We start from the raw sequence: 25,495 nt of genomic DNA on the forward strand, positions 1-25,495 counted from the left end.
ACTTCATACAAGATAACGAAGTTTCCTAGGTCAAGACACTGGAAATATTAATTCTCCATAAATGTTGTTCTATTCAGCACAAGTCAGATCAGAGTTTACTTTCAGATCAGAATACTTTCTTTCTTCAACCTCGGCAATTTTCCAGTTTTCTGAGGGCAAGCAGCCCAGCAAACACTCCTTCAGACAATTCCTCATCTTTCTCTTTTTTCCAGAATGAAAATCCAAAAATCTTGGCAATGGGGGCCAAAATAACAAAAGAGAAGTGGGTGTTGCCACTTCTTGCCAAGTCTTTTGTAAATGTTTCTCTCCTTCTCTGTCCCAGCCCAACAGCAAAACTTCCCAAAAAATCCACAAAATAAACCAGACTCTTTTTCAACCTCTGCTCTAATTCAGAATAAATGCCATAAGGAAAATGCTAGAGAACAAGTACTGTAAAGGGTATATGGTTTATCTGATTGTTAATGTTTTATTCTTCATCACTTAAGGTTGCAGAAAACTCTAGGGCAACTGGTAGGTCCTTGATGATGATTAGGTGTTATTCTTATTTCTAGGATATCAATTGGGTTGGTGCCAGTTGCTTTTCTTTTACTTGGTTGCAAGGAATCTTAACTGGGGCATGAGTGGATAGATCTGTAGTTTTGGGCAGGCAGGAGTGAAATACTGTTTTAAAGAAGTGGAAAACAAGGGAGTACAAGGTCCAGAGAGTGATTATAGGTTAGGTGTTCTCTCCTGCTTGCTTGCTCTTCCTCCAGTGTCAGTGAAATGATTAGAAATAGTAGGGAAGGGGAGGGGGCATGGTAGGCAGTGAGATCCAGGAATTAGTGTTAAGCAGACCAGAGGTGAGATTAGAAACCAAGGCTGTGCTGGCAGAATGAGTTCATACAACTGAGGGGGCAAAGAACACTGCTGGATCAGAACCTCAGACCAAAGGGCACCAAGAGGGACAGGAAGCAGGTTCTTAGAGCAATAATCAAGATGTTATCTGTAGCTACAGAATAAACCCTGTTTGGGTTTCCTCTGTACCAGGAGTGTGTGGCAACCTCCATTGGTGGAGTTCACAGGGTCAGCTCTTTGGCTCGTGTTATGCTGGTGGCTGGCTGCAGCTTTTGTCTTGAGTCACATGTGCTGCTTTTTCTACAGGTTGTTCGTATTTTAATTTAAATTCTTGCAGCTACAATGAATTCATTAGTAGGAGAGTTTTAAGAGTTTTTTCCCCGCAGAGGTGTTTTTTATCAACAAACCATTAAACTTAAACATGTTCATATGTGTGATAAGAAAGAATAATTTTTTCGCCAGTGGCTTTCCTAGAAGAAATTCTGTTTGAATTTACACATTCAAACTGTTGAGATTGCTGCTTTTTTTATGTGTCAGGTCTGCAAAATTGATCTGTATAATGAAATGGCTATGTGTGAATTGTGCCATGACACATTCAAACAGCTAATAATTGATTCCTTGAAACTATCTCTATGTGTGTGAGTCATGGTTGGACTTGTGACCTCCCTAAAATGTTGGGGATTTTTTCAGGATCCTAATTGTGACCTTTCCCCTAGAGTTAAGTATCTATAAAGTATTTCCAGGTCAATGACTATCAAAGTAGAATTCCAAATCAAAGGGAACAGCCATCCAAATTGAGACATAGTCTGGAATCTGAGTACCATGTCTGTGTAGGAAAAGAGCTTCTCAATTCCTGTGCTTTTGCTTCTATTTTGATTGCTAATATAGTTTCTTCTTTTATTTATTTTGGAAAGTGCTAAAGCTAGAAAATCTGATTCACTGAATCCAGGCAATGTCTCATTGGAAGACTCCTGGAAAACCACACTTGTTCAAGACAAACATGATGTCATTTCAGTAGCAGAATCCTTTTGTAAGCCTCCTGGAAACAAATGTTTTGCATGAGGACTCAATTTTTCTTGTTCTGGATTAATTCAAACAAATTACCCTGCAGACTGTATTTGTGGTAAACTTTTTTGAGGAAGCCTTTTCTTGGGCCACGTTCAGAGACAAGACTGACTCTGAGTGATGTTTAGAAGCTGCAGAGGTTGTTAGCTTGTGAACAGGTAAATGAATCAAGCAGAGCAGTGTGCTTCAGTCTTCTGAGCAGCAGGGAAGATCAGTGTTCTTTAGAGCTTCCAGCAGGTGTTTCCATCTGCTCTACAAACTATTGTGCTCTCCATAAGCAAAGTATGTTGGCCTGGAACAGCAAGGCAGCTTGCTTTTCTTTCTTTAATTAGGTGATGACTTAAGATATTTACAGAGGAAGGAAGATAATTTGCTTAAGTAAAGCCAATTTATAATAGGGATGTTGAGGACTCAGCTTTATCTCTTGGAATCTTTTTTCCCCTTCTATATCTGAACATTCCCAAGTTTCTGGTTTCTCTAGTGCAGGAGCAAAGACAGAAGGCTGCCTCTGAGTGTGAGGGAGGGACTTAAGATATAAATCCAAATGACCTTATTGGGACTTTGACACATTTGCTTTCCAGCTGATTGAGAACATAGCCATGAGAAGAACGTGCTTGGGAATTTTCCACCTGCCCATTTGACGTAGGAGAAGAAAGAAACCATTCATTTCCTGACAGCATGTCTGAAAACTGGAGATGGAATGGTTATTTAATGTGTTTGGGTTTTGGCAATCTGATTCATAGTTTTTGAATGCTTGTAGTTGCCAGTTCTTGATGCAATGCATTTTTTTATTCCATGAATAAAAAGATGCAGCAGACAAATCTTCAGAGTGTCAGAGCACACAGTGGCCTGTTCTCTGTTTTGTTCTCTCTCTAATAGCAGGATAAATAAAAGTATTTTGAGGCCTGTCCTCTTCCATCAAGCTTCTGGGAAAGAAAAAAGAAAGGGCGGGGGGGGGAGAGGGGGACGACAACAACAGCATGGAAAACTTTATGAAATTGCTTATGGGTTTCCTTTTCATGTGAAATTTCCCTGAAATTTTCCCCATGACTCATTTCCTCCTTATTCCTTTTTAAGTCTGTAGTTTGGGCTTTTTAATTTTTTTTCCTTTTCAAAGACAAGTTGGTAGCTTTTTCCGGCCCAGTGTGATGTTGATTTTGCAATGGTATGTATTTCACATATGGGCATTGCAGTCTATTCTCCATGTGGGCAGTTTTCCTCTTGTCTCTAATTTCTCTGCACAGCAGAGCAAAGACAGGAAGCAAGAAATACACTTCCACAGAAAACAGATATAAATCCTGTGTATTGTGTGAGGGAAGAGGTGGTGGGAAGTAGGTTTTTTATTTTAGCAGATGTGTATTGATGCTTGCAAAGGTCCTATGCCGAAAGAAGGTCAGTGACAGAGTTTGTAATGATTTCATAGCTTCTGGCTTGCAGTTTTCCATTCATGCTGATGTACACTCCCTGCTGGGTATAGAATTTTCTAGAACTCATGCCCTGAAATGTGACCCACCATGTTCTAAGTAATAAAGGCTGTTCTTCTCTGGATTGAAAACTTGTATAATTAACTCCTTTTCCTTGTCCACTGTGGGAGATGTGAAAGCTTGACAGAATGCCAGTCTTCAACCAAGACATAGTCATTGCTACTCAAAAATGGAACCCAAAAATACTTATATTTACTGTGAATCCATCTAGTCTGACCCAATTCTTGCATATGCTTAAAACACTACAAACTGACTTCTCTTGCAAGGGAAAAAAAATCAATACTCTCAGGGTTCTTGTTGTACTGCTAAGATAAGGCTTACTTCTTTTGTGGAAATATACACAAAAATGTGTTCCTCTTGTGCAGCTAGTGTTTAGTAAAGCAATTCAGTGCATCTGAAGAATTATAAACTCTTCAGGACCTTGGCAGTGTTTCTTGGAATATCTGATTCCATAGAAGTTTGTGTGATCAGATCACCAGACTATCTGAGTGCTCCTCACAGTGAATTAAGGCTACTCCTCTCCTTACCCTCATCCAGGGCTCAGATAGATCAGTGTGAGTATTTCAAAAAATTGTGTGATACCTCTAGCAAAGCAAAATTATTAAAATTCCCAATCATTAATTTACTGGGAAATAAAGCATAAATACTATAAGTAAAACTCTCTGCAGAGAGAAATTAGATTTTGATCTCTACATTGGTAGAGGTCAAAACAATGGCATAATGATTTACATAAACACATACTACTTCTATAACTAACTGTTCCCTTTTTAAAACATAAGCAACCAAATGGAAAACCTTGAAAGAAGAATGTCACTCTTTAATTAGAAATACCTGCTCTCTTAAGCAGTACAATCCTCCTAAATGCTGAAAATTTCCTGGTTTAGCACCCTCTTCCTTTATGAAAAAAGAGCTTTTCTTTTAGAGAAATTAAGTGACTTCTTTTCTAGGCCCTTTCTACGTCATTAATAGCACAATTTCTTCTAGTTGGATAAATTGCTACATCTGAAGCAAGTTCAGGATACTCAAAAAGAGGTCTCAAGAACAAACTGGAAACTGAAATCCAAAATAAGCTTAAAGTACGTTTATAAAAAATATTAAACTACCCACGCACGCCTTCCTATCCCAATATAACTAGAAAAATATCCCCTGCATTAACTTACAACTGTTACCTGGTAGGATCTTGCAAATACTAAGAGAAAGTGGCATTTTCCTCAGTTGTGGCAATGCTGTCTTAGTTCCCCTTTCTAAAATCAAGTGAGTTTTCCATCCAGGAAAATTGCAGCTCACTTTCAATTCTGTATTTCCATGTGTAAAGGGTGAATTCTTAACTTGTTTTGGGATATCAATGCATCTAAACATCGATAGATGCTCTCTAACTGTTTGTTCAGCCAGATAGGAACCCTGAGCAAAAGGTTTGCAATCTAATTTTTATGTTCTTGTCTCTGAACATACAAATAAATGTGAGGAGTAGTTGTTGAAAGGCCAGTTCTTCAAAATTGCTCAGAAAATCCCCTGTTCAACTAGGAAAACTAAATTTCTGAGCTTGGTCACTGTTTATTCTTTTGGATTATGTATAACTTGACTGGAGACTGGCTGATCATGGTATATTATTACTTTTATCCAGTTTATCTAAGTGAAGACTGAAGTTTTGTGGTCAGCTTGCAATTCTCTTTATAGATCAAAATTGCCATATGAAAATATGGGGAAACCTTTTTGCAGACCAACTGTTGTTGAATATTGTGGAATAGCATTCCATAAACATTTGATTAAGTGAACTAATGATATCTTCCAGCCTTCAACTTTGAGGAGGACAAGTCCATGATAATTAAAATACCATCTCAATCTAACACAATTTTTCCAAACTGGTGGTCTTGATTGAAGGATCTTTTGTATGTTCAAATCAACAGGGTCAAACTGAAAGAAAACTGAAGAGGGGGCTATTTTGCAGAAGCAATTAATTTTGCAAACAGGATTTTTTTTTTTTTTGTTACTGAAGTTTGTTATGATTCTGCACATTTAGTAATTTTTTATATGTGAAGAGGAGAATGGCAATTTTATTGTCACTTTTTATCCTTTACATATCTCAGTGAGTCTGATGATCTGGCTCTGGAATTGATCTCCAAAACTGCTTGAAAGGGCTAAATTTCATTACGTTCTGCAATTCAGTTTAGAAATCCAAGATGTGTGGGTCTACAGAGATAAGCATGTTCTTGTAAAAAAACCCTTTTATTCCTAACAGGAAGCTCTTCCATGGCATCTTGTACCTTTTTCTTTCACCCTCTTTTTTCAGAAGAAAAACTTGAAAAATATTTGCTATCACAGTAATTTGCATTTGGAGGGTCCTAATGTCACAAAGATGTGAGGCATTCCTGAGGTTAAGTGTCTGTTTAGCTTTTCCTACTGTGATTGCAGATTTTACCTAGGAGTTCTGAAATATTAACCCCCTGTAGATCAAGCCTTCATGAAAATAAGCTGTATATATATTTGCTGCTTCACAGGGAGAGAAAGTGCAGTTTTCTTTTGTGAAATTAGATTATAGGATGATCTTTCTGAATAGAGTGGGATGGGATGGGGAATGAGGGAGAGTAATTCCAGTGACCCAACTTCAGGTACTTATGTAAATGCCCAGAATGAAATGAATGAAATCCTTCTTTGATGGATTGGTACTGGGCTTGGCAAATTCAAAATTGCATAAGGTACTTTTGATCCAGGATTTTAAAAAGTCTGTACTACTTTGCTGGTAGGAAGCAGAAGGCAGCTAATTTCTTTTCAATTTAATCTTTTCTCAAAGATTTTTGAAAAATAAAACCAACCAAACCCTTACTCCAAAAACACAGTAATGTATTGTATTATACATACAAAAGAGGTGAAAGCTGAGTTAGAAGACCATTCTTAAAAGTACATTAATATCTATTTAAACTAAAACACTTGAAGAAATGTGCTCCTTTACATAAGCAGGTCTGGCTGTGGAAGCTGCTTGTGGTTTAATGTTTCATCACAATAATGGCAGCTTATATGTGCTTGCCAAGAGACCATTAATGCTTCTTCTGCTGCTCAGGCTCTTCCAGTGAAATATCTTTAAGGTGAGAAAATGCATATTTAACAGAACCTGTCATCACTGCCTGTGCAGTGAGAGAGCTTTGTGTGAACTTCTTACCCCATTCCACCAAGCATAATTGCTGATGTTTCTGTGGAGCAAAGTTTAATTAAAAAAAAATAAAAGAAAAAATTAATAAAATAAAACCAAATAATAGAATTAAATGTGACTTACAAGGAGAGGTTTTAAAAGTGACTTATGTAAATAATAAATTTTTTTATTGTAAATACTGTAGTATTCTACAAAAAGTGTTTTCCTTTCTGTAAGGAAGTAATGGGGAATGTTCATCTGCTGTTGTCAGAAAATATATTGTTCTGTAATAAAACTGTGATGCTTTGAGTTTTTTATTTTTATCCCTTAATGATATTCCTTTCGAAGAACCAGCTGTACCTTTACTCAGCATTCTTTGCCTGATGGAAACAAATCAAAGAGCAGCACACACTGGGACTAATGAGGGCTGCCCATGTGCAGTTTTGGGTCAGTCAGCCTCTTCCAAACGGAGTTCATATGGCTGGGTTGCTTCACTGGGTTTGTATACATTGGTTATGTATTTCTCTTTGAAAAAGGTGTTAAATTGTCATATCATTAAACTAGTGAAGGTGGGAGAAGGATCTGAAAATGCTGGGTTTGATTACTATTGCTAGCTTACCCTCTATAGCAGAAATCCTCAAAGGTGTTACTTTTTGGTCTCTTCTCATTTCTCTATAGCAAAAACGCCCAAACAAACAACATAAAACTTTGATTGCTTAGTGAGTATGCTAATAATATCATTATTTAAAACTGAATTTACTGTATGCATTGACCATAAAACTTTTTAAAATATTGATGAAGAGGATTGTTTGCATTTCTTAGTATTCAGATCCAGGGCAGAGGGAAAGTAAAGACTCAAAGAATAGTTTCATGAGCATGTGACTTCAATTTATTTTCTTCCATGCTCTGTTCTGAAGTTCTCATCAATACATTGAAATTAAAAATGGGATTTAATTGCCCAGCAATCCTTGCCATCACTTAGTCTGATGATTGATTCCTCTTACAGGCATTGCTTTAATAATATATCTGTTTGATCCCAAAAGAAGAGAGCTTCATAAAGTTGTTGTGAAAGCTTCTTTTCTTACTGTAATGGTTCAGTGAAATGTTCAGCTGTGGCTGAGTTGGAAAGGAAACACATGCTGTTGTAGCTTGTATCTATCTTGGAAAAAAATTTCAATACAATAAATCTTAGCTGTTGTTGAAAACTCTATGCTCAGCAGGAATCCATGTTTCCTCAAGTTGTTTTCAAATTTTCTCCTTACTGCATTTTCTAAATTCTAAGCAGCTCTACCCCTCCTTCCACGAGTTAGACAAGGATTCTTGGGAAATACAGGCGGTGGAAAACTCAGGCTCATCCATGCCTGAGTCAGTACATTAATCTTTTCTGGCTTGTAATTGGTTTCAAATTGTCTTTGTTAGAAGGCATGTTGTGTTGCCTTGCCTAACTGGAGTACAGGGCTTCCCAATGGCTTTAGGCTTCCCCTTTGACACAGTGTGTTCCTTCACTCCCAACGCTGCGTTGTTTTGTTTCTGTCCTCTCTCCCTGGTTGTTCATCTGCAACAGCAGCAGGAGCAGGTGAAAATGATTTGTGTGAGAAGAAAGTTTTGAATGTTGAGCAACTTAATGTAAAATTAACATTTATATGTTTTAGCCTTGAGAAATTATGGCCTTCTTTCTTTGAAGTTATTTGTGTTAGTCCAAGTATATAACTGATGCTTTAACTGCCAGGGCTTTTTCTCACAGCGTATTTGTAGAGACCAGTAGAAGTTGTATTTTATCTTCTATTTGAACTATGAAAAATGCATTATTTATCTTTAAATAAAACAATACAATGCTGTTTCCATTTCTAAAGAGAGCTTTTAAGGCCATCTACATATTATGAGCTATCCTCATGGAAGCCTGTGCTCCTGTATAAATTCAGATCAAAGTATATGCAAGAACTCATATTTAGTGTTAGGAATGGAAGCACTTAGAAGTGTCCACATATGTTCTCCTGTGGAAATTGGAGAAATTAACAATCTAACTTTTTCAGAGATGCTACTTCCTCAACCACTGTTCAAGGGGGGTCTGCTGAGGGGGGAAGTCAGAATTATGAAGAGCAAGGCCTTGCTTGTCACTGGGGCTCTTATTTCACTGCCATTGTGGAGAATTAGGTGTAAAACCCTGCTTAGTAGGAGTTAAGACATAGGAGTGAGTTGTCTCCATTTGGAGTCTCCACTAGAGCAGAAATTCCCATACTATTCATTCGGCCCATGAGACTGGAAAGTGTTGTCTGTGTGTTGTCTTGGGTTTGTGCCCTTGGGAAAGACAGCAAGTTGACCCAGCTGCCAGTTAATTAATTCATAACATTTTAGTAAAGGGCTGGAACAATTTTCCTGTGCCTTGTTTGATGAAGATTATGTAACTAGAGTTCCTCTAAATAGTTGCCATGTATTTACTTATGTTAGCATAAATTAATGGCTTTAAGAGACTACAAGTCATCCTGTGTAATTCCAGGTCTTTGAACTCTGTGTTGCATCCTTTGCTATCACTACTCTTGCTCTTGTTTATCAAACTCTGATGGTCTTTCTGGCAACAAAAATATTTCAGAGGTGAACATCTCTGTGTAGGAGAATATAGTTGTCTCTTCATTGCTCAGATGAAAAATGTCACTTAACTCTGGAACATAAGACTATTTCATAGTCAATGCTCTAACTTTTAGTGCTGGCTTTTCTGTGTTTAACTTTGTACCTGTGTTTGTGATTTTTTTCTTAACTTGAGCATGCCTTGCAGTCATACTTAAGGTGGGGTAATTTTCTTGAGGCTGTTGTGTTTGAATACAAAGTATCCCAGTAACTAAAAGCATACTTGATTCAAATAATCCTTTGACTATTTGAAACTACTCTGGGAGTTCCAGCATCGTGTTTACTTTCAGACAGCACAGGGAGAGAAGCCTCAACCTGATGAGGAAGAGAGGGAAGTGCAATGTCATAAGCAACTATTTTTGAGAAGTCCATAATTTATAATTTCCCCAATAAAAACATCACTTCCTCAATGCCCATTGCAATGAACTCATTAAAAGCATTTCAAGAGATGTGGTTACATTTGAGAATCCTTCTACAAATGCAACTAGAAATATGTGCTTGCTTTCTCACATGTACCCTTAGTTAGTTGCCCAGTTACTTACTAATGAGCATGTTTTATACCTTGAAGGTAAGTTCTTGCTTCTGTTTCTCTGATATTATTGTGCTAATCAGAAAGAGCAAATTCTTTCCAGGAATTCTGTGTTTTTGTATAATCCTTTTCTTGCAAGGTCAGGGCCCTTGCTAAAAGGGAAAGTGCACACCAGGATGTGTTCCCACTTGGAAATAACTGAGACAATACTAGGTCTTCTTGGAGGAGATTCTTGTAGTAAAACAAAAAGGGGAAAAAAATCTTTATAACAAATTGGTAGATCATTAAATCTTTCTGGCTCTAAAGAAAAGTCTGGATATGGCTGATGTTAAATGTGTTTCATGACTATAAGAGCTGCTGTGAGAAGATTCTTGATTTAGGTATTTCTGTGGTAGCATGACTTGCACAGCCAGATCTGAACAGTATCTTCCTTTTTTGGATAAGATTTATCTAATGCAAAGATTGACTCACTGCATTTCCTCTTAGATTCCTTTTTTATTGTCATTTATTTTAAGGGGGAGAGGGGATATCAATAAATAACCTTTCCTAGACTATTTCTACCTTGTCACCTGTTTCCTTTATCTCCCACATGATAGCTTTGGTGTAGGTCAGGGTATTATTTATCTTTTGGCCTCTCATTCTCTAGGTATGTGCTGTGGAGTTTTCTGAATGATCCAAATGAAGGTGGTTTTTTGCTTCAGTGGTCTTTTAAAAGTTGTTCTTTTTGTTCCTTTCGGCTACCACTTTTCAGCTTTTAAGGCACTTTTGTAGCAACATCAGTGGTACTGAGTCAGAGACTGGAAGGGTTTTTACTTGTCTGTAACAATGCCCCAGATGTTGATGGGAGACTCTATCTGTAGCTCTTGCAGGCTTTCCTTCTCCCTCCCTTTTTTCCTAATAACTCTTGTTAAGCCAAAGCATTGCTCACATGTAAAATCTAGTAGTCCCTGAGTAGCTGTAATAGGTTATTTCCCTGACTAGGTCACTTGCTGTTCTGTAGTTATTTCATGGATACTTTGTTCTTGGATTGACTAGCATCTATGTGTCTGCCCCCGCATGTCTGTCTAAAGCATCTGCAGCTGCCAAATGTGTTTGCAGCTGACTTGAAGCTCATTCTTACTGTACATTGACTTGGTCTTTGTGATGGGGAATGCAGCACCTATTAAACCACTTCTAATTATTTTTATAAGCTCCTTTCAGTTCTGGCAAACTTTATTAGCAGCTGAGTTTCTGTTTCAAATGAGCTACTGTTTTAGATAATGAAAGGCTACAAAGCTAAAAATCATGGTCTTAGATACTGCTTTTTTCCCCTCTGTTTGTCTTCTGGCAGCTTACTAAAGTATTGCATAAGCACTGGCAGATAAACTTCCCCTGTTGTCTCAGCATTGAATTACTTTATTTAGCTTCTTATGCTGGTAATTTGTTTTAGGCTAAAATGACCTTGATAAATTTTCATGGAAAACATTTTGTTACTCATTTGTCAATAACCCTGGATCCTTTGCATCTGAATGCCAAAAAATGTACAAGTAAGAATCAAATGGTCGCTCATATCTTTGTAGGTGTTTGAGGGATCAAAGCCATTCAGCTTTAACAAGGAACAACATGAGTTGCTTTATTGTACTGTACTGATGATACATTTTCTGGCTTTGAGAGAATTTAAGTGTGAAGAAAAATGTTTTATCGAATCAGATGCAGTAGCCCTGGAAGCAGAGGCAGCATGTCTGCATCAGGCTGCTGCCATGAGATCCCTTGCTGAACCATGGAGCTTTACTAGCAGAAGTACAGATGGACCAACTTAGCTGTGCTTCTTCCCAGGCACAGCCTGCACATCCATGCACAGCACAATACCCATGGTTTGCACCCTGAAATGCTCTGCTAGAAATGGCTTTGAAGACCTCAATCCACCTGAAGCCCTGGGGACATCCTTTTGAGTCTTGTCAGAAGAGAAAAACATCCCATTGTAGCTGATGGAAAGAGGAAATTACAGAGCTGAAGATGGGGTTAAAGGTACCTTGCTTAGCCCTGGTCTGTAATGTAATCTTAGAAATAGCCAGATATGATGTGATCCTACTGGTGAGCTGTGCAAATGAGATGTGAGGGCTGTTGTCTAGAAGACTGAAAAGCATAGCAGATCTTCATCTCTGCTGTAAGGTCCTGAAGCAGAAATATTGTTAGTTAATAGTGGGATGGTAGTTTGGCAACATGTGGGTTTTGACTATACTTTGGATATTGATCACCAAAATATAGTAGATTGAAAACAGCATTTCATGTCCAGAAATGGAGCAAATGCAAATAAACTCTTTCCTGCTGCTTCTGGTGGGAATGAAACATTTATAAATTTTCTGCAGAACTACTGCATTTTTATTCTTTTGCTTTGGAGCCTGCCAGGTAACCCATCTATTGTTTGTTCTATGCTTACCTTGGAAAGCAGCCAGCTTGTAAGCACAGCTCACTAGAAAACTACAATTTATGTGACTTTTAAAGTTGTTATAAACTTGTGATGCTTGCTGATGTGTAAGTATGCTTCAGAGCGCTGTGTACTCCTGACACAAAGGCAGCCCTGCAAAATTTCAAGTTCTCAAATGGAATTTTCCAATTAAACGGCTAGGACATTTTTAATATTATTTGCAAATGTTTTTTTTTCTTTGATATTTGTCTTGGAAATACATTTTTAAAAGCCTGAGGCGGTTGCAGAGACTCAGAGGCTTGGCAGAGTTATATTCCATTGATCATAGCAACTTATCTTTATTATTATTGGAAAAAAATAGTGGCATAACTTTGTCTGTAGGTGCTCTTCTCCATCTCTCATCTAAGTACTGTTGAGCCAGAATCACTTACATGGTGCGCAAATGAAGATAAGTGTCTGGTCTTTCTCTTCAGTCATTTAATAATTCTGAGAGTAGATAAAATCCATAATCTGATCTTGCAACTGATTTTAGGTGGAAACTCACTGGCTTCAGTAAGTTTGCTGTTGGATTTTCAGCATAGGGCCTGCTGAACTTTTGCAGCATGTAATGTGCTACTGAAAAAAAGAATAAAGTAGTTTAGCAATTGTTGTTGCTGTACAGGTGATGACTGTCACAGTATAAAAGATGCTAAAAAACAGCAAGTTGCAGTGGATAAGAAAAACAAACCAGACTGCAGTATTACCCATCCAGAATCAAATTCATTTGCAGCATACATTATAGCTGGAAAAGGAGAAATTATTTGGGCCAATATATTCTGTTACAAAACTGAGAGAGTTTTTTATAGAGGATGGTCACAAATACAGAGATCTCAATGAAACTTTTTCCAAGCTGGGTACCTTGCTTAAGGCCTCTAAAAGTCTGCTTTTACATCCCCCCTCGTTATTTTCATAATTGCACTCTCTGAATAAGATGAATTAGCATAAGCTGTCATGGTGTTACTGTCCTGGTGATAGTCGCTGCTTTTCCCAGGCTACATCAGTTTTCTTCATATGCCTTTCCTGTATTTCTTGAGTTGTTAACCTGATGAGAAAATTCTGTCTTGATGAGGGCAAAAAGAGCCATTTGAAGTTTCTTGGATGTCTCCTTCCCTGTGAGGGATTTTTAGTTCAGTGCCAGTGGCAGAGATTTAAAGATACTCCTGTGAAAATTACTAGTTTTCTATTTGAGTAACTCTTCTTCAGCATGAAGTCCTTTATTTCTCTTTCCCCACTGAGGATTTTATTGTGAAATAGATACTTCTGAAATTATAAATGTCACTCCTTCCCACCAAGAATAGCTCCGAACTAAAGTGTTGGGGTGCTCTTATGCAGGGGAAAAGAAATTGATTTATTGGTTTGTTTGTAACATCTCCAGTTACAAAGTGGAATATTTTATCTGTTTTCCATAATTTCCATTTGGATTTGTTATCCATCAGTGTTGGTCAGCTTTTTGGTCTGTAGACTTTGAAAACCAAGGGACACAGACTTGCCAGCTGTTGACCACAAGTAACTTTTTTGAAAAACAAGAGTGGGCCTCAAGCTGACTTGCAGGTTTTATATCAAGTACTTAATAAACCCCTAAAATTGACACTACTCCATGTTTATTGCAAGGTTATGTTGGTTTTTTGTTTGTTTCTTTTATTTAAAGAGGGGTTGGGAGGAATACAGCAGCTGTTTTTCATCTGCCAAACCTATTCTTGATGACTTATCAGCCAGGGCACTCTGTTTATATTGGTTGTTTTTTAATACAGGCTTGTGGTGCCCCAGCAGCTTGATGGATAGTGCAGAGCACAGCTCCATGCATGGAAAGCTGTGAAGAAGGAATTCAGAATTATTAGTGTCTGTGCAATATGCATAACAAAAAAAAATGAGGTAGCTTTTGGGAGTAAAAGCTCTTGTGCAGTTCTTCCTACAGCAAATTTGTCAGTTCATCTAGATTTTCTGATTATAGTAAGGAATAAAAGCAAGCTACTTTTCCATAAATCATTGGTGTTTTTTTTTCTTTTCAGGAAGCAGCTGTAGCTATTGCATGATACCCTCTTACAAATGATTTCAAATACCTTAGCTCATGCTTTCATTCAAGCTTTATTGGTCTAATGGTTGTCTGGAGCAACAGTGGAAAGAGAACAGGTAAACGAGGGTGAAAAAGCATCAGACTGATTTGATGTCTGTGCCCTGACTGAATTACCCGCTTACAGTGTCTAAGGGCTGTACTGCAAAGAATCTCAGCCAGCATTTTTGCATTTGGGAAGACACAATTACTTGGAAGAGCAAATTCAATATTCTGTTAAATTTTTTATTGAATTATAATAGTCAGATTAAGTCTTGGCAAATAAAAGATATAATAAATTGTAGGATGTAGTAATAATAATATTTTATTAGTAATATTCACGGAAATTGCTCATTAAGTTTGATATTTTTTGTATTTTATGTGTAAGCTAATATCTGCTATACTGTCAGTGGTATGGCTTGTGATGATAATTACCTTTTATTACCCTATCCTGTATTGTTTAATGATGAATGTATCTCTTAAGTTTTTAAAATGCAAGAATTGCATAAAAAGGAAGTAGTTTCAATGGTCAAGTGCCTGTTTCTTCACATATTTTTTGGTGATAGTGATCTGTGCCATATTTGTATGTTCCTTAAAATACTGAAGTGCTTAAGAGAAGGATCAGAAACAAAATGTATTTCATAAAGAGTTCTGTAGAGACTGACAGAACTTCCTGCCTGTGTTGCGTAGACTTCTGATTAGAGTGGCTATTTCTGCAATTAATAATTCAGCTTCCTCCTGCCATTGCTTCCCCTAGAACCTAGAACCTCTTCTCTTTCTGCAGTTCTTTTAACTGAGGCACAAGTGCGAAGTTACATGATCAAAGAGACGGGGTGAGTTGCAGATCTGGAAATACAACTGAGTCAGTCTGCACAAACTTGCTGTGAGCAAGTTTCTTTTTAAATACGGTGCTACACAGAAAGTAGTTTCTTGCTCTGGGTGCAAGAATTGATAAAAATTTCCTTTGAAATGCTGTTATGGAAGAAAACCATAAAATGCTCAAATAGAAAAGCATGGTGATTTTGTTGGACTTGAAACGTTCTGCTAGGATGTGTCATTTCCACTGAAACTTTGTTTGCTTGGCTGATGTTCAGCACCTGCTCAGACCTCTCATTTGCATCGCTAAAACTGGGAGGGGTTGTCAATCTGCCTGCTCTCTTGTCTAGATAATTTTGTTTAGTAACCTGAAAAAACAATAAACAAGCGAAAGTTTGGGTCATTCATTTGCTGGTTCATTTAATGGACACCTAAGTACTTGGCAAACTTTGTTCCTCTCTTGCCCACGTCCTGGAACTTCAATTCAGTGCACCCAGACCAAAGGTTTTAAAAATTGTTGTGAAAATGGTATCTTCTGATTTGGAAATCATGTTTCCTAATGCAAAATTGAACATGAGAGCTGGAATTTACAGTTCACGTGTTTCACTTGCACTCCTTGGAGGAAATGCAGAAGTTAAGTCAGTTTGGAGTTAAGTGCTGGCTTTCTTTGCAGAGCTGTTAGAGAAGAGGTGTCACTGGCTGTCTGTGTGAGTTTCTGCTTGATTTTAATTGAAGATGTTTAACTTTTCTACTGGTAATTGACTGGAAGAAGCATTAAATCCAGTGCCTGGTATTTCCCATTCAGGTTTGAAGGCTAATGAGCAGTTTTATTGCCCACGCTGATTGAATGGAAACGTGATGACCAGTAATCCACCGTGTTTTATTGGCACTGAAGAGTGTTTCTTTATTTTTTCAATGGTGTAATAAAACCTGATTTGCTCACTTGGTGCTTGAAATAAGTGCTTGAATAAGTGCTTGAAAATTTCTCTCGTTATCAGGCAGCTGGCTCTCTGTTTGTCAGGTGGTATTGCTCAGTGCTATGCTGAGGCTGAAATCTTGTTTTACATGGAGCCTGGAAGATGAATTAACCTGTTTGTACAAGCACTTTGAATTAGCTGGGAGCTGTTAAGGACGTTGGAATCATGTGGTGAGTCTTGACTATGCTGAGACTTACAGACCTTAAGGTTTAGAACTTTTTTGTTTCTTCTCAGATAAACTTATTTTGCATCCTTTGCCCACTTACGAGACACAAAAGCAGTTGTGAAGAAAAGTTTTGTTGTAGAGAACAGTCTGTTTAAAACCTTTTGAAATCACCATCACAACAAGCTATGGTTTGTCTATCATTTCAGTTGTACCTTCAATAAATGTATTTAGATGTCAAACGAAACAAGCCAAAATCCAATCACAGGAAGATATCTTTGCTTTATGTTACTATGCAAACGTTTTGTTTGCATAGTTCATCAAAATAATTTCATGTAAATATTCTAATAAAAATGAAGCTTACAAAAACTGTTTGGGAAAGTATTTTCTCCCCTTGTAGCCAAGAATTTTCAAATTAGCTGAAATAGAAAGCAAAAATTGTATTTAAAGAATTATTGTTTCCAGTTACCTGGAGACAGAGCATGTTTCCCTTCTGCTATGGCAACAAGAACATGTGAAGTACAGTACCCCAATAACTTGGAGTTCTGCCACGAAATAGATGAAGAACTACAAGCCCAGTATGAGGGTGCTGTCTTTATCACTGCAGCTTTCAGTCTGAATTGTAAAATAATTTTGACTGACTTCTCACAGCTCTGACCCACACAGCTAATGGAAAGTGGCTTTAAGATACATAAAGATCATCCTACATGTTAAATTCAGTGTTGAGGGAGATTGCTGCATTAGAAAGAGAGTTAGCAGCAGCGGTAAGAGGATACTTCAATACTTCTGTACTTTGAAAATGCTTGCGTCCTGTTCAGGCTTCCTGTCGAACCCTGTAATTCATTCCTTGGGTGTCTAATCTCTGACATGAGTCAGCTCCAATTTTCTTTGTTTTGAGATTTTTCACATTTGCTTTAGATCATTTTCCAAGTCCTCATTAAGAACTCCGTTCCTTGACTGGTTTTTATCATGTTTTGAGGTTGCAGGCATGTATTTTGCATTGATTTGTAGCTGTTACTTGTTGAATGCAGGTGTTAGATTTGTGATGGCTGACATATCTTAGAGACAGTTTGTTTCTAAGGTAGATGTTTAAGGGCTGAGGAGTGCAAAAGTATGAAAATAGTCAGTTCTCTGCTGTCCTTGGTGGTAGGTGTGTGGAATTGTAAACTGAGTACAACAGAGCCTGGCCTGGCCCAGCTGTGTGCCAGCTGTACATCCTCAACCCTTAGAAACTTGTGCACTGCACTCCCAGTTGGATCTGCTGAAACTTTCTCCCTCTCTCTCCTTCATTGTGGTGGAGGTAATTCAGAGACAAAGTCCAAGTCTATCTGTTACTCTAGATAAATGCATGTATAAAGATATATAATGTGTTATATAGAAGCAATAAGGAAAATGGGGTATTTATCACACGAAAAATGTGGCTTTAAGAGTGATAAATGGCATAGATTGAAAACACACATGGTATCTTTTGTGTCTAGAAATAAACAGCACAGTGTTTAACCCACTGGAATGCACTGTAACCTAAAATGTATAAAATAGAATGTAAAAGAAGGTACTGCTTGGTGCTGGTTGAAGAAGGGGAAATTCAGAACTTCCTCAGGTCTTTTCCATAGCTCAGATACTTTCATCTAAAACAAACAAACAAACATAAAAGTGTTTATGAGGCAGTCTTTCACAGAAAAGATTTTTTCCCCTTAAATCTTTGATTGTGTTTAACAATTTGAGGGAAGGACCAGTGTAAACTGTGAAAAAGACAGCCCCTAAATAAGTGACCCACATTGCTTTTCTAAGAGTCTAGAAGGAGGACAGAGCAGTGTCTCCTCTCATTAGCTCTGGGGGTACCTGTGTGCAGCAGTCAGGTGTTGGAACTGGAGCGTGTCCTCAGTGCCTGTTGTCTGGCAGCCTTTTGGAGCCGCAGCGTCTGCCTGGCAAATGTCACTGCGTCTGACTGATGGCTCTGAGAGCCTCACAGAGGAGCAGAGCAGCTGGCTAAAGCCTAGCAAACTCCTGTTCTGTGTCTGGTAGCAGGTTTTACCTGTCTTAAAGCTGTTTCCAGTTGTTTAGATACATTTGTTCCTCAAAAAATGCCCGTTCAGATCAAGCACATAGAATTTTAATTCTTTCTACTGCCTTTTGCAGTAGGTCTCAAATCTTGAAGTCAAGAGAAGGCTTTTTCTTCTGATCTTGCTGCAATTAATAATTCCCCCGCAACCCTCTTTTCTGTTGGTTCCTTTTTTTTTCTGTTTTTTTTTTTTTTGTTTTGGGGTTTTTTTGTCCTCTTCTGTCTTTGTCGTGAACTTCCCCCACAGAGGTTTGCAATAACAAATAGAAAAAGTCCTAACAAAAAGAAAATTTCCTCCAGGGCCTTACTCTTCAAGGATCCCTTAATGTGTCAGAACTGATCCTACTTAGTGCATGCATATGTGCAGACGTGGTTATTTAGTTCCTGGTTTTGTACTCCAGGATATAAATATTATGTATTTGTTTGAACTCAAATTTCATTTCCAATACAGTGATCAGCAAACATTTGTATTTAGTGTTGCTTATTTTATTATGCTGCAGAAGTAGAGTTAAATACAGCTTTCTATACCCTTCTTGCATTAAAAATTTACGTGGCCTCTTATCTCAGCCTTTCTCCAAATACCATACAGTTTAGGCAATTGTTTAAATGTAGAAGTATCTCAAGAGTAGAGCTTCTTTCTTGTTATTTGTCAAGATGAAGTAGCAGAAGCAAATTTCATCTGCTAGCAACCCTAGTGTTGCCATTTCTTGACTGTCAAATACTTTGCTGTGTAAACATTATTGCTATGGACATTGTACAAAACATGCTTGAGATAAATCATGTATGTTACCATACTCAAGGCTTAATGGATTGCTTTTCCATTGCTCATTTTAAAATTAAACCCACCAGCTTCCTGTTTTTCTTGTCCTGAACTCTTGTCTATCTGAGCTCTTAAAATTTCTAAAATAGCCTGTCAAAAAAGGAATTCAGTAAAGTGACTAAAAAGTGACTTCTCCTTAACCTTTGATTTTATAAACAATTGGCTGAGTCCTAAATAGATGAAAACAGTCTATTTTTAGGCCCTAATTTAGAGAATTGATATTTCCACATTTGCTTTGTCATAGCTGGTAGTAGTTGCTAAATTGTGAAAGCTTGTAGCTATTACAAATGCTTGGAGGATTGCTGAGTGTTCTGCCATAATGCACTAAGAAGCTCAGTGTACTGTACATTTCAATTTATAATAAGACAGTGTAGCTGATAGCACAGACACTGAAATATTTCAAGTCTAGACTATGCCTTAAAAAACACAGGCTATTGGCTTTTGGTGCAGCAAGTTGGAAAATAACTGATAAGGGCAGTTGAAGTACAGCAGACTTCAAAAAGTGATGAGTTCTCTAAGCCATGGTGGCTTGGGAGGGTTCAGCCACTGCTTGCCTGCTTTGTTGGGATGAAAAGGGAACTGGTGTTTGAAAGGGCTGGTCAGCCTTGCCAGGTTTGAGTGGTTTGTGAGGGAGATCACACATAGATGGGGAAGATGAGTTTTCACAGTGCTGTGTTTAGTAAGAAGAAATGGGATGGAGAAATAGAAGAGCAAGGAGAGAAATAGTTTCAAAGTTTCCTCTCTTTAGAAAATGGTAACATTAGTATTTCACCACAGACAAAGGTAATGGCCAAAAAGTTTAATGTCACTGGTGTTCTCTTAATAGACCTTTTGTACCTTTGGATAATAAAAATAGCTTGCTGAAGGTTTTGAATAGAGCTACATATTGTAGGAATGGGAGGAAATTATGATATAGCTGATACTTTTATGGCCCCTTTAATATCCCAATTCACCTTACAAATCACTGTGTTTATAAAGTCCTTCTCTTACTGCTGCTGGGGAAGAAGAACATTTTGGTTGTGTTCACTGTTGTCCTGTGTTGTTAGCTGTGGAAAAAAAGGGGAATATTACCTCAGACCGGGCTTGTGGATTTGAAGAATTACATAATTTCTTTCAGTTTGTCTCTGTCTAACGTAATGCCAACTGTGTTTTTCAGAGCCATGGTGTCATGGAAGGGGATGTACTTTGCACTTGCACTGTTCTTGGGAAGTTTCTTTGGAAGTATATTCATGCTGGGCCCTTTTCTGCCTTTGATGTTTATCTCGCCAGCCTGGTACCGCTGGATCACCGACTGCATTGTGGCCACTTGGCTCACACTCCCTGTGGTAAGTGGCACATCATCCAGGTCTGGGCAATTCTCCATAATCCCACAATTTAGCTTGCTCACTAACACTTTAGATTTTATTTTAGGGTTTTTAAAGCTATTTGTGCTTCTGTCTAAACAGGCCCTTACACACTTACTATCTGTGGAGACTTTGGCTTACAGTGTTGTAAACTGTGTGCCTATTTACTGTCCCCCTGTTCTTTCATAGTTTAATTTATATATCAGCTAATCTTGTGTGTTCATTTTATGCTTGAAAAGATCTTTTTTTGACATCTTCATCCAGTGTCAGTCAGATGCAGAGAAGAGTAGGTGAAACTTTAATAAACAGAAGAAAGGTTTTTTTAACTGTTAACTTCCTTAATGAGTTGTCTTGTTAACTCTTTCTTTGAACTGTGCTCCAAGTCTTGTATTAGGAAAATTATCCATTGTCTGGTACGTTGTTGTCAACCTTCACATTCTGTTACTTAATCCTTGTAGAATTTAGCCCTTCTGGTTGAATTAGAGATAAATGTTTTCAGGTGAACAAGAAGAGCTCCCCCTAGAAAGGATGTATTTCTCACGTATCATCAGCTTTACAGCTATATGAATCTGGAAATCAATAACAAAGCTCTTCCCTGAATTGTTCCAAAGGAAAGGCAATGTGAATGGGATCTGTCTCTTCTTCCGTTCTCTAAAAGCCAGGGAACGTTGTTCCTCTAGGCCATTAGAGGTTTGTTTAACTTTTTCTGAAGTGAAATGCCATATTGGTATGCAGAATATGTATCTTGTGGCATAAAGGAAGTTTTATCCTTATTGATGTTCAAATAGTTTTTGCTTTTACTGTTTCTGCCTTGTGCATTTTAAAGGGGCCTCAGCTGTTTCTTATTGTAAAACTTTTGTAGTTTTTATCATTACTAAATGCCGTGAAATTAGGAGGGCTGACGTAATCAACAGTAAAGGAAATAGATTGTTATTTCTTGTCATGATGAAATTTAACTGGGTACTGATACTGTCACAAAGTAACTCTTTCTCTATTTGTCTTCAATTTTTTTTATAATTTCAAACTCTCCAAAATCTAATACCAGTCTTCTCTTTGATTAGTTGCCTGGGCTTTATAATTCTGGGTTATTAAAACTAGTTTGTGATAGCTTTTTCATTCTAGAAGTTTGGTTTTTAACCCACACTAGAGCTAGACAAAAATAATTTTAATGTCTTTGTGAAAAGGGATTCTGTCTTCGGAGAATTGTGGGGATTTAGATTCAGGAAAGGAGTCTCAAAAAGATTTTGCATCCAACCATTTTGAGGTTCAGACCTTGTCTGCCTTAGGTTTCTATCCTTATACCCACTGCATTCTTAGTTAGGAGAAGCAGGTTGTTTTCTGTCTCCAAACAATGAAGTGCTCTTGTGCCAGTTGGATTCCAGCAGGGAAACTCTGACCCTGACCTCTGTGATGTAAGAAATTTTCACCATCCTCACTCTGCTATCACATTTTACTTCCTTTCTAGGAGTCAGCAGGATGGGACAGTGAGGTGGGTCTGAACTGTTTCAGTTTAGTTTGGCTTATATTAGGCACACATAGAGCTGGCAGAAATATGAACAGAAGTTGTTTTACTTTCTAGAGCTCTATTTAAATCCCCAGTGTTTGTTCTTTTGTGGTTTTTGGTGGGGTTTTTGGTGTTTTTTTGTTTTGGTTTGGTTTTTTTTTGGAGAAAGAATGGGGAAAAGAGAGTCAGGAGGTAATTTGAAGACCTTTTTCTTGTGGTGTTTTGCTGGTTTCTTTGTGCTGACTGGGTTGGATAGTGTGCTGCCAGTGACCCTGACCTTAGGGGCAGTAGATGTTTGTGCAGCCAGTCTCTCCTTAGGTTACCTACCAAGTTATAATCCATACTGAGTCACTTATATTCCTACATGAGAGTGTTCCTGGAAAACCAGGGAAAGGTAAGCTTAATGCAGTGATGGGAATAGAGTGCTTTTTAAGAAGTGCTGCTTAATTGTTGTTTCCTCTTCCATTGAACAGCTATTACGGGAGAAAAGCTGGCTGCTTTATTAGAAAACAGAAGTTTGTTTACCAGTTGTAATGTGAGCGAATAAGTGAAATTATATAATTCAAATTAATTTTTATTGCTAATGGGGTGATGCTTTTCTTCTGGGATTAAAGCCATAATACTGAGATACTATTTCTAGGCCTTGCTGGAAATGGTGTGTGGTGCCAAGGTGGTTGTCACTGGAGATGGATTTGTTCCTGGAGAAAGGAGTGTCATTATCATGAACCATCGCACACGAATGGACTGGATGTTCCTGTGGAACTGCCTGCTGCGATACAGCTACCTCAGACTTGAAAAAATCTGTCTCAAATCCAGTCTCAAAAGCATTCCAGGATTTGGTATGTCACTAAACCCTTTAATTTGAAAGGAAAGTATGTTTTAATTATGTCCAGCACAGTTCATAACCTGCTAAATGACATAGGTTTAAATTCTGTTTCAGTATTTAAAGAAAAATCTGTGTAAAATATGTGGCATGTGGAGTGATTAAACCATAAATCTCCAGACGACACCTGGACTACATGCCTAAGCATTTCTTTTTTAAGATACTACATGTGCTGCTGTTGCTTGTAGGTAAATATATTTCTGCTTTACATACCAAAAGCATTTCTCAGGATGATGAAAAATGTTTTTCAGTTTTTTCAAAGTCTCTTTCAGCATTGTGGTTTGAGTGCTATTTCACCCCACATTGCAAATGCTCTCATCAAGCTTCTTTCTTCATTATCCAATGTAAACTATTGTGAAGATTAAAAAAAAAGCTCTGTCGGCAATTGTAAAGTTAATGGTTCATTTTAATAACTCATTTGAAATTGAACTTGGCTATGCAAAGTATTCTGTGCAGGATATGAAATCATCAGGATTTATAGTGATGTAGGCTGGAAAGAGATCTGAGTTGCACGTATTCAGAGAAATTGTTTCAGATAGTCCAAAAATTGTTGCACAAATGGTTTCTGAATAAATAGGCAGACTTATCTGAAATAAAAGCATCTCTGCATTTTATTTATCTCTTAGATTTATTTGCTGTTTTATACAAAACTAGCTTGGGCAGGATATGCGTCAACTTTATGATGTCGAAAGAGTAACCTTATTTATGGTTGCCTTTTGTCAGGCCATTTATCTGAACAGATAATTTTGGCAGGATTCCATCCTGAGGAGCTCTCCTACTGTTGCATTGGATTGCACTCGCTGTTGCATTGTGTTGCATTCAGTGCTTTTTAAGTAACAGCAGCAACAGGGTAATGTGCTTTTATTTCTCTAACAGCCACATATTAAGGTCAATTTTACTTGACAAAAGAAGAAATCTCTTTTAACATGACAGGTAATGAGGAAATGCATATTAGATATCTTCATTATACAGCAGAAATGTTTTGAAATCTCAGAATCAGCTGTGTATGCAACTTTTTATAGCAATGATGGAAGATGAAGTCAGGAGTATCCTGGGGAAGACTGATAGATTTCTGTCTTCAAAAGTAACCTATATCTTGTTGTTAAAAAAACCATTTGTATTTGCGCTTATTAATGCCATTAATAAAATTGGAAGGTCGGCTCCAGGAGCCTGGATGCTAAGCTGTGCTTGGTAAAATGCAGTTCCTGAAAGGATGTTAGGAGTCATTTAGAGATTAGGGTTTTTAAAATTTTTTTAAAAATTCGATTCTCAGTTTTCTGCGTAAACTGAGCACATCTAATAGATTTGATCAGTGGGCTCGGGCAGATGGATCTGTGTCAGGTCAATATTAGCAGACCATGAGGCCATCTATGTTCTGATATAGCAGCTTAAACCACTAACAAAATTCTGGGCTCATCCTCCACTTTTTGATGTAGAGGTGATACATGCAGACATTTGCTCCTGTTGTTTCCATTACAGAATGACAATTTCTGGTGGTAGAGCTGACAATTGGGTCTGTAGTGTTATAAACAGCTATTTTTATGCCTGATCCCCAAGAATTCTCTACAATACATGGGCTTTGAGGACTTTGGTTGCAATTTTGTGAATTTTGGCTTATTTTTCAGTAAACTGTTAATACTGGATTATTAATCACAGAAGGGGACTTCAGTTAAACTGCATCCTTCACTGAAGCCATGATTTGATGTTCTGAAAATCTGAAAGATAAACTTCTGTTTTATCTTAGTGTATCAAAAAAAGAGGCCTTAAAAATGCATGTCTCTGTGTTCAGTCAGGCTGTGGCATTTTCTTGCAAAAATAAAGTGTTCTGTTATCTATGTAATTAGGGAATTGTTAGAAAGTGAGACTCTTGGATTAAATGAAGACTGATGGAAACAGATGAAGCTATATGAAGTTTGTTGGGGCAGGATCACTGCAGAGAATGGTGTCTAAAGAGGAGAACCCTAAATCTCAGTGACAGCAGAATTTCTCCCACTTATTGCTCTCAGCCATGCTGTGTTATATGATAGACCCTTAGTAAGTGTTTATTCAGGTTTTTGGCTTGTTTTTAAGTTGTGTCCTGTGGTTTTTTAACAAAATATTTTATTTTATGAGCTTGTAAAAGCCAGAAGATCACTTGGAAATCAACCAGACAATTTCAGTGCACTGTATCTCTAATTGATACTTTAGATGATGATCATTTAAGATACTATATTTGTGATAGTTCAATGAGCTATTTTTATCATGTCTTTCAGATTTATCTTTTCATGTATTTATATGGATTAGTTGTACATAGTCAGATGTATAAGGTTAGGGAAGTTTGGTACACTGGCTAAATGCATCTTCTAATAAATTTTAACCTAGTTGTAATCGTGCTCTGAGTTTCAGAAGTATTTGAGTGACTATACCATATTTCTTTCTTTGCAATTTTTTGTGATCTTTCAAAGGGTTTTATTTTTTTTTTTAACAAGCATTAAATTTAAAATTATGTTTAAGATAAGGTTTGTAATGCAAACCTTCCATATCCATGTTTCTGAAAGCCTTGCTGTATTCAGTATAGCACTTCTGTTGTCATAAGTAATTTCCCATTTGGGTGTAAAAATAGGTCTGTGAGAGATTATGCTTTTTCCAGTGGTGTATATGATAGGTGAAAGGCAAAGCTGGGAATGGAAATAGATCCAGAGTTCTTGTGGCCCCGTTTGTAGGTTAAAAGTGTAAAGGTATCAGATTTAATGAGTCTGTATTACAAGTAGGCTGTTCTTTTCTAGTC

At 37.5% G+C, this 25,495-nt stretch overlaps 1 protein-coding gene across 1 annotated transcript in view; it reads left to right on the top strand.

Annotated features, from left to right (window-relative positions):
- Nucleotides 1–25,495, top strand: part of LCLAT1 (lysocardiolipin acyltransferase 1) — a 112,148-nt gene that overhangs the window by 17,600 nt on the left and 69,053 nt on the right. The window contains 2 exon segments of the mRNA XM_030944275.1: nt 20,155–20,323; nt 22,486–22,684. Of these exon segments, the coding sequence (XP_030800135.1) occupies nt 20,159–20,323; nt 22,486–22,684 (364 nt within the window). The 5' untranslated portion in view covers nt 20,155–20,158.

This window comes from Camarhynchus parvulus, chromosome 3 (genome assembly GCF_901933205.1).
Source record: "Camarhynchus parvulus chromosome 3, STF_HiC, whole genome shotgun sequence".
Taxonomy (NCBI): domain Eukaryota; kingdom Metazoa; phylum Chordata; class Aves; order Passeriformes; family Thraupidae; genus Camarhynchus; species Camarhynchus parvulus.